We start from the raw sequence: 9,426 nt of genomic DNA, 5'->3' as shown, positions 1-9,426 counted from the left end.
CACTCAACACCTGCACCTGCAGACGACTTCTTCGCCGCGCACAGCTTTTAGGACGAGGCCAACGAGAAGACCGTCGGTCACAAGAACCACAGCGGTTGCGTATTCTTCGAGCAACGCGCCGGCCACTACTGAAAGTCCTGGTGAGCATGTCTTTTCGTACTTACAACGGCAGCTAAACAAAACCGATCCCCACTTTCGTTTATTCAATTCGATTTTGTTGCAAACCGCTTGCCACTTCACATTACTTGCGGTTTTGTTCTTTCTCCAACTGGAAATATACACTCACACTCAATCAATGCGTTAATCGTTACCAAACGCTCAGCAAACCGTGAATATATTTTTTTGTTTATTCGTGCATGAACAAAGGAAATTACACAAAGTTGCAACAATGCAAGGAAACAATCGAATGAATTTATGTACTTCTGCAGGAACTCGTGCGCCATCAAGAGTTGTAAACCGATTTAGAACAGCAACAAGAAGACGATTCCTTGGAAGTACAACAACTACATCTACAACAACTCAAGAACCAATTTCTACAACAATTAGTCATAAACTACCAAAATTGCTTCACGATCAAAGCATTGAATCAACCATTGAACACTCTAAAGAAGAAAATAGCAATCACAAGGAGACCACAGAGTTGGCTGATTTTGCGTTAGCTTTAAATAATATTCAAAAAGCTCCATTACCACAGGCAACAACCGCCAGGGACCAAACAGGGCGTGAAGTACGCAAATTCCAAGCGCAAACACCAAATAGTATATTAAACGATGAGAAACCAGTGTATCATACAGCATTTGAACAACAAATTGATAAGGTAGAGATATCATCACCACGACCGTTTCTTCCAGCTTCCCCCGCTACACCAGCGCCAGTAAGAGCAACTACAAGACGCTTCAAAACTACCAAAGCAACTATAGCCACTACTCCCAAACCCCATCCGGCTCAAATCTTTGATAAGCTTCCATCTGGTGTTCAGACCTACACCTACAAACCAATCACCGATTACGACTACTATGATGATGGCAATCCACGCATTTCCATTCCGGAACATAGTAAAGTTCTCATTCATAGTTCCGGTGTGATTGAGTGTTTGGACCAGGGCAATTTCCCACATCCAGTAAGCTGTAAGAAATTCATTTCATGCGCTAAAATGGAGACTGGCGACGTTCTGGGTTGGGAGTACACATGTCCAAAGAATTTAAGCTTTGATCCCATCGGTGGGATGTGTAATTGGTCCGCCGGGCTAGGATGCAATGAATAGAATCGGAAGGTTTTCTTGTTCGGCAATTAAAACAAGCGGCCATTTTATGTAATACTATTTAATGAAAATGCATTATTTTTTAACGACTAGATCAAACAATAGACATCTATATTTTAATGAATATTATTGATTTATTTATTGAATAAATGGTCAGTTAATTACTGTGCAATTAACGTAATTATTTTAAGATAATTACATTTAATAGCTGATATTACATTTAATGTGATTTCTGAAAACGATAACAATAGGAAATTTAAAGGTAGTTACTTTTTTTTTACTTTCTTAGTAAATTTTTATTTTTGATTGAATCAGCGTATTACGTTACTGTATCGAAGAGTAACAATAAATAAAGTTATTGTAATTGTGCAAAGGCGGTGATGTTTATTTAAAAGTTTACAACTTTAACATTTATTCAGTGCAGCCGGCAGCCCAGGCGTGGTCGCATACCTCAAGACGCTGGTTGAATTCCAAGCCAGATGGGCAGTCCTTCACATGATTTCCGTCATTAGCACAGTGACAGAACTTGGTACAATCTCCAGGGTATTGCCGATGGTTGTTATCAACAACGGGGAACACATCTGGACAGACTGCATCGCAAAGGTTGGTAGATGCGGCTGAAGTCGATTCTGTACTTGCTTCCTCAGTGGTAGTTTCGGAACTAGTTTCAGGGGTAGAGTTGCTAGTAGCTTCAGGGGTAGTGTCGGTATTAGGTTCAGAGGAGGTTTCGGAACTACTTTCAGGGGTAGAGTTGCTAGTAGCTTCAGGGGTAGTGTCGGTATTAGGTTCAGAGGAGGTTTCGGTACTACTTTCAGGGGTAGAGTTGCTAGTAGGTTCAGGGGTAGTGTCGGTATTTGGTTCAGAGGACGTTTCGGAACTACTTTCAGGGGTAGAGTTGCTAGTAGCTTCAGGGGTAGTGTCGGTATTAGGTTCAGAGGAGGTTTCGGTACTACTTTCAGGGGTAGAGTTGCTAGTAGCTTCAGGGGTAGTATCAGTATTAGGTGCAGCGGTGGTAGTTAGGGGGCAGTTTACATTTGCCTCATAGTCGCAGGTATTGGTGACCGGGTTGTACCATAAACCTGGTGAACACTCCTTAACCGTTGTGGTACCATGACTGCAAACGCAATACTTCTGACAGTCAAGACTATTGGAAGATGAGCTGCAATCATTTGGCCCACAGGGTGTATCGCAGCCGTCAGTAGGACCGGATGATCCGGTTGTGGAGGAAATAGGTCCACTGGTAGAGGAACTGGGTCCACTGGTAGAGGAAGCAGGTTCACTGGTAGTGGAATCAGGTTCTGACGTGGTTGAACTGACACTACCAGTATTGGGGGTACAGTTTGCGCTTGATGGCCAGTCACATGCCTCTAATTTCTCATTGAACTCAAGACCGGGAGGGCAAGGTTGCTTCCAGTTTCCATTGTTTGCACAATGGCAATAATATCCACAGTCAGGGTCGTATTTCAGGAGAACATTGTCCGTGATGGGATTATCGATTGGGCAGACGGCATCACATACTGGCTCAGGTTCATTACCCTTGACAGCAAGAGCCACTTGCATGACCAAGCATGCGCACACGGTTTGAAGTACAACTATATTATTGAAAATATAACAATTATTAGTATATTAGTAGATTAGTATTGCATAGAATAATTTTTTACTAAAACTTACTTTTCATCATATGTCGTTTGTTTTTGTTGCGATATGTTCTAAACTTGTTCAATAATGCGTAGAACTGTGTTCATTAAGATCAATTTTGATCATTTTATACTTTTTTTTAAAGATTTTTATCTGGATTTGATTGAATTAATATTATCAGCATGATATTTTTTTAATTCCGCGAATGTGCTGATAATTAAAAAAATACTTCAAAACACATACCTATTTAAATTCGTCATCAATCAAGGTAGAAATTTCGCTAATGGGAATATAACAAGTAATTGTAATCCACTTGTAAAATTCGATTTAATATACTTATTTCAAGTTTTAAATCTGATTAGAAAGGGATTACAATTATTTTATCAAAGGTAATTACTCAAATTAATTCGGGATAAAAGTCAATTGCTTTTTGTAATGACAATAATTATTACCATAAAAGTAGCTGAAATGGTGTAATCTTTGTTCATCCTAGTTTTTGCTGGATTCTATAGGTAATTAAATTTTTAAACAGGCCACGTTTACTTTTACAACTATATTCGTATTACGACAATAATTTTGTAAGTACTCATAACAGTTTCTTTTATGTAAAAATATTAAAATTTAGTCTATTTAAACTGCATTCATTTTAATGTTAGGTTAATTTTCAGGAAGCATTTCAATGGCGTTCAACAAAATGGCGACTAGTATGATACTAGTACTTTTACTTATCTATCAGGTAAATTACTTATGTGTAAAATACGAATTTAACTTTTAAATTGTTTTAATCAAAGGTTACAGGGCAAACAACTGTGCCACCAACTACCGTTGGATCAGTTTCGGAGAATCCAGCATATAATACAACTGGTATTATTTGCACATCCGAAAGAATCATTGATTTCATCAATATTGGAACCACATACATTCCCGACATTATGAAATGTACTGAAAAAATGGCAGACTTGGGATATGATTATCTCGTTGCAATGAACGACTTCTATAACTATAATTTCGACGACTTCCACCATGATTTTGATCATCGCGCCATTTGCAATAACTTGTTATGCACAGACGCAGACTTAAAATATGTGCTTAGTAAGTTGTTACGTCTCCGTGCTCAAATGTATGACATGATGGAAATGGTCAAGTATAAGAATATCATGCCCAAAGCTACAATGAGATGTGTGTATAAAGTATTGAAGAGGTTCACACGAGCTGCATCTTTAGCAATTGCTTGTCCTGCATAAAATTCATAAAATGTTTTACATCTACTAAGCAAGTAGACTTATGATATAAGTTCAAAAAACAACGTAATAAAACTCGTGCATGTTTTATTTTTATGAAGGTATAAACAAAAACCAACTACCACATATTACGACACTCATCGTTTTGAAAATGTTTGATTTAGACTTTGATTTGCTATTTTTTTATGATGGTTGTGTGAAGAATGTGAATTTAGGCTTCGAGAGTATTCGTTGCACCCGGCGAAATGTCAGTACCCAAACTGTTATCGGAAGGAATGGGTGATTCCCACTTGATCATGGTACGCCCGTGCAGTGAGTAATCTCGTGCATTTTTCAAACTGCTTATGACGCATGCGCTCAGCGCTGAGCGATTCAAACACATCGGCGCCGCTTCCAGCCACTCGTTGGTGTTAATATCATAGCACTCGACATGATTGATTGTCGTCGAACCTGCGACGAATCGATCTAGGTATAACACTGAGTTAAAATACGTCACAAGTAAGACAAGCCCGAGTGATGGTTGACCTACCATTGAATCCTCCAATGGCAAAGATATATCCGTCTAACACCACCGTTGCAAAATTGCTGCGTGAATAAAACATGTCCGCCATTATTTCCCAATTAGTATCCTTTCCGGGAGAGTACCGTTCGCCGGAAGTAAGTCTCGTAAATCCGTTGAATCCTCCTAGTGCATACAGGGTACCTTCACAGGCCACCAGACTAACACCCGAGCGTGCAGACGTCATAGAAGGAATGTATGACCATTGATTCGTGGCGATGTCATAAACCTCAGCGGAGTTCATCACTTCCACACCGTTAAATCCTCCCACAATGTAGATTTTATTATCCATGGCGGCTGCACTTGCATCCGAACGTTGTGATTGCATGGATTGTATCAACTCCCATTGATTTGTTCCCGGATCGTACCGTTCTACCGAACTCATTCGTATTCGGCCATTGTAGCCACCCAGTGCATAAATTTTGTTGTTATGTGTCGCGACGCTCACGTAACAACGAGGGTAATACATGCAAGCACAATCTCGCCATTGGTGTTTGATTGGGTCGAAGGACCTCACAGTACTGAAGTGTTCATTACCATCAAAGCCACCTTTAAATTATAATTACTAATGCATTTAAGTTATTCATTCGACCGCTAGAAGTACCGATCATGTAAATCAACCCATCAATTTGGCATATTCCGTGATAAGCACGCGGCACCTTATCACAATCGCGACTCAAGAGCCACCGATCCGCTCTGGTATCGTAGGTTTCAATGAAATTCGTTGGACTACCGGCTGTCCATCCACCAATCGCGAAGAGAATATCGTGTGGTACCCGTGGCCGCAGTAATGGATTCGATAACAAGTCAATATCAGTTTTTGGTACTTGACGAAGTTGAAGAAGGTTCTTTATCAGTGTTCGACATTCCTATAAATGATAATCAACGTTTTTTTGAGATGGTATCAATACTAATTGTCAAGTGATTAGGTTGGAATACGTGTGGGTAAGAAAACAATGTCAGGAGTAGAAAAAATAAGTCATTAAAACATGTTTCAGTTTTACGTAATTGGATGGCGCTGTATTTTCGAATGTATTTGTGGTGTTTTATAAAAATAACAGGAGCATACCAAAAAAAAAGAAGCGTAATAAGTATGTGATAAATACACTATTATCGTAGATCGGGGACCATTGTAATATGTATTCTAAGAATTCGTTGCTTAAGTTTCCTAAACGTATCGTATTTAGTAAAGGATGAGCGTATTTCTGCCTGGCAAATCGATCGAAGTCCACCCACTCTCTGATTGCATCAAATGCGATCTCTTCGGATTTAATATTCAGTTCATCGTCAGACATGATTTCTAGAAGGTCGGGGAATGACAGAAAGTAATACTCTTTAGATTTTTTATAAATCTCTACAAAATTATGTTGAATAAAATAGCGGCCACGTTTCTCCAATTGTTTACAAAAGTATTGACGCCCGAAACGTAACAGCCCCAGGCAATTCCTCGGCTCCAGGTGTTCTACATTAAAAAATCATTATTTTAATCAAAGTAAAGTGCATAATATTCAATTAAAACCTAAAATATACTGGCAGCAGTGTTGCATTACTCCCATCACTTCATACTGATCCGCAAATCGTATCAGTGACTCTAGTGATTCATGATTGACGTCGCATTTTCCCGTGTAGGCATAATCTAGGAGTTTACTGAAGATATTCGCTGATGTGTTCATGCAGGCAATTCGAGTTTCGGGTTGGTTACGATTTATTGAGTTTGTAAATAATGCCTAAAAAATTAATTAAATAATAATGTTGCTGTTATTGCAGGTATAATTTTCAACGCACTTTGAAGTAGGGACTAATGGCGGCTAGTATCACTCGATGCACTTTGAATTCAGTCCCATCTGCACACCGTACGGCACCATCGCAGAGTTGATTATTGTGTCGAAATTCAGACCAAATCGGCGGAAACTCGATGGGACTGACATGGCGTGGCGCGCAGAAACACTTCTGATTCACTTTGCACGACACAATCTTTTTTCGCTTTGCTTTGATTACCAACACATTCGTTTGTGTTGTGATCTTACTCGTTTTCGAGCGTACACCCATTGATTTTCTAAGTTTCAGTCCATATGATTGATGTTCATGCATGTTACGAATTCAAACACTTTTAAAATCTTAACGTCTTGTACTATTTTATCACTAAATTACTAATTCGATTCACAGCCACTCACTTTATTGCGATATGGATATTTCACTGTTATTTGTTTGATGTGTTTTGGATATGGTTTCTTTAAAATGTGGTATTTGGTCTGAGGTATTCTAATATAGTTTAAAACAGGAGTGGTCCTGAATTGACACTTAAAATCAAACTGATATATGCTGCTAGGGGTGCGACACGTGTCAGAAACTATCAAGGATTTATTGATTTAGAAAGCATTAGAAAATTAAGTACAACTTTAGGCGCAAAATATATATGAGCATATAAATTAATTGCTATTCTTCATTAATGTTACATTGCGTTGGCTACATTTCAGTACGTTCAGTTTGACTCATTTGATACCCGGATGTGCGTGTGGATAACGCACGAGCCATGTTAGGTTTACCAATACTGATGTAATATCGTTGTAGTAATTTGATCCACACTGTTCGTTTGCAAACAAATATGATGAAAATAAAAATCCCATAAATTGTATTACAAAAATCAGTTGGGTACCAAATCCAGTCAAGTTTCTTATCGCCTAGACACCATTCGACAATCCATGAAATCAACTCCAGCGACCAATTCATTCCCATTGCGATAAAAAGTTTAATGTATAAAACATAGTCTTGTTTGTTGGATTCAAAATGGCGTTGACTATCTTTACTACGTAACATTTTCTGATTGTCACGAATTGAACATCGAATTGTATGCGCCGTGATTATGAACAGAACTGCGTTGATAATTAACAAAACCGCCATTGGCCCATAGAAATATAATAATTGGGGTAATCCATCTAAAAATAGTTGGCGATACATTTTCAGGTTATGTATTTATATTTATATTTATATTTACTGGCAATCCAACATTGTGATTCACCAAACTGAGGATGACCAGAAAAATTTTCTAGTGTGTTTACTCCAAATAAAATACACAAGAGTATGATTGGGGCTCCATTTGAAAATGTAAAGTAGATTCCAAATTGTTTCCACTTGGAAGATCTTCCTTGAATCGGAGCACGTTTTCCACTTCAGAAATAATATTTTAAAAAATTAAAATTTTAAAGATAGAAGCAATAAAATTACTTACGAAAACGTCAAATACATATCAATGCATGTAATATTCATCCAACAAAATGTGGACATAAAAAAATAAACTCCACAAGCAGCTATAACAAAACATATTATCCGTGTTTATTAATTAGTGTTAAATAATGCTGCTACTCACCAACTATTTCACAAGCAGGATTTTCTAAATTGGGATTAATTTGTAAATATACCAGAAAAATGTACGCAAACATTAAACACATTATGTATGCCATCATACATTTTGTTTGTATCTTCTTGTCAGGTAGAATAAAATATATAACCAGTGTTATAAATAAAAATGGAATAGAGATCACCATTCCTACAATCAACATTTAATCAAACTATGCATAATATACTGCGGTTATCTCTTCCTGGATAGTAGCCATAATGACTAATTAAAGGATATTACTAATTTTGTTATTATTTATAGTTTTATATACATAATATTTGTTTTTACCATATTTGTTAACTTCCGTTGCATTATCTGAAGAGCTTTCTTCGCTCAAGCAAACTCGTACTTCAAGTTTTTCCAACATATCATTTCTAAGTTGGGCCACGCAATATTCATGCAATTCGAAATGCTGCTGCATGTCTTGAAAATACAACCTTCCATCTTTCAAAAGAAAATGCACGTCCCCATCTTCCAATGGATAGTAATTGCACGGTTTCCAATAAATGGATGCATGTTTAGCACCAGCTTCTGCGATGGTAAAGTTATCATGATATGTTGTGATATTTACGTTTTCGAAGTAATCATCATCGCAGGTTACGTTTCCGGGTGGTTCCGGATGTTTGGTGCAACACTTAGTTATACACAACTGAACATCACATACACATCCCATTAGTTTATCGTTGTGTTTGAAGTATTTGTCAGGAGAGTAAACGTTATTCTGGTGCAACATATTTTTAGTTTCATGGTCAAAAGTTCCATTAGAAATGTCGAGTACGTGCTTTTTATCACATTTATTTTCAATTGATGATGTTAAGTTTTCACAATTAGATATTTGCAAATTATTTAAAAGAAAAATAGCACACAAAATATATTTAGAAGTAATAAGAAACAGTTTCTGTTTTAAATTCGCTGTGTTCATGATTAACTAATTATTTAACTTATTAGACATGTTCACAACGCAAGACTACTTGTTTGATTGAGCTTTTTTATTGTATCGCTTGGGTTGACTTATCAAACTTAAGCATATCGCGGTAGTAACCACAATACATTTCCACATTGCGCTAAATATTTTGTGGCAAATAAAATGATAACATTGTGCGTAAACGTTTAATTAATGTGATTTTATTCGAATTAATTTTTTTGATATAATATAAGTCTATTTATTAGAAATATACCTGTTGGGATATATATTGTAAATTACTTTGTTAAACAAATATTTTTGAATTCCTTGATTTAACATAGGCAACTTAGTATTCCTATAGTATATAGAGGGAGGTAGTATGTCAGTTATGTTTAGTCTTGTTTACACAACGTGTACATAACTTAC

The 9,426-nt window shown here is 37.1% G+C and overlaps 3 protein-coding genes and 2 long non-coding RNA genes across 7 annotated transcripts; 2 read left to right on the top strand and 3 right to left on the bottom strand.

Moving 5' to 3' along the window:
- Window positions 1-1,616: 1,616 nt before the first annotated feature.
- On the bottom strand, window positions 1,617-3,029 carry LOC135794933 (uncharacterized). The gene is made up of 2 exons (XM_065306431.1): window positions 2,933-3,029; window positions 1,617-2,853 (listed from the first exon to the last, which is right to left on the bottom strand). Exons 1-2 carry the CDS (start codon window positions 2,940-2,942, stop codon window positions 1,673-1,675), a joined length of 1,191 nt encoding a protein of 396 aa, XP_065162503.1. The 5' UTR covers window positions 2,943-3,029; the 3' UTR covers window positions 1,617-1,672.
- Window positions 3,030-3,147: 118 nt separating this feature from the next.
- Window positions 3,148-4,230, top strand: LOC135794942 (uncharacterized). The gene is made up of 3 exons (XR_010548996.1): window positions 3,148-3,477; window positions 3,568-3,635; window positions 3,691-4,230. It is a non-coding gene; the product is annotated as an uncharacterized lncRNA (long non-coding RNA).
- On the bottom strand, window positions 4,211-6,790 carry LOC135794925 (kelch-like protein 10). 2 transcript variants are annotated; one of them, XM_065306414.1, is made up of 6 exons: window positions 6,485-6,790; window positions 6,219-6,426; window positions 5,806-6,161; window positions 5,304-5,568; window positions 4,670-5,248; window positions 4,211-4,605 (listed from the first exon to the last, which is right to left on the bottom strand). In XM_065306414.1, exons 1-6 carry the CDS (start codon window positions 6,788-6,790, stop codon window positions 4,352-4,354), a joined length of 1,968 nt encoding a protein of 655 aa, XP_065162486.1. In that variant the 3' UTR covers window positions 4,211-4,351. The 2 variants fall into 2 exon arrangements, with proteins under 2 accessions (XP_065162486.1, XP_065162487.1); XM_065306415.1 differs by having other exon boundaries at window positions 4,211-4,590.
- LOC135794943 (uncharacterized) lies at window positions 6,258-7,343 on the top strand. Of its 2 annotated transcripts, none has more exons than XR_010548998.1 (2): window positions 6,258-6,392; window positions 6,467-7,343. It is a non-coding gene; the product is annotated as an uncharacterized lncRNA (long non-coding RNA). The 2 variants fall into 2 exon arrangements; XR_010548997.1 differs by having other exon boundaries at window positions 6,275-6,411.
- Window positions 7,043-9,071, bottom strand: LOC135794928 (G-protein coupled receptor Mth2-like). The gene is made up of 5 exons (XM_065306424.1): window positions 8,385-9,071; window positions 8,067-8,246; window positions 7,929-8,007; window positions 7,695-7,867; window positions 7,043-7,635 (listed from the first exon to the last, which is right to left on the bottom strand). Exons 1-5 carry the CDS (start codon window positions 9,016-9,018, stop codon window positions 7,166-7,168), a joined length of 1,536 nt encoding a protein of 511 aa, XP_065162496.1. The 5' UTR covers window positions 9,019-9,071; the 3' UTR covers window positions 7,043-7,165.
- Window positions 9,072-9,426: the final 355 nt, after the last annotated feature.

The sequence above is a fragment of the Atheta coriaria genome, unplaced genomic scaffold (genome assembly GCF_025399875.1).
Source record: "Atheta coriaria isolate IRGN ID8LTWV9N9 unplaced genomic scaffold, Caltech_Dcor_3.1 hic_scaffold_6_pilon, whole genome shotgun sequence".
NCBI classification, from domain to species: domain Eukaryota; kingdom Metazoa; phylum Arthropoda; class Insecta; order Coleoptera; family Staphylinidae; genus Dalotia; species Dalotia coriaria.
This window is presented reverse-complemented; position numbering and strand designations above follow the sequence as displayed.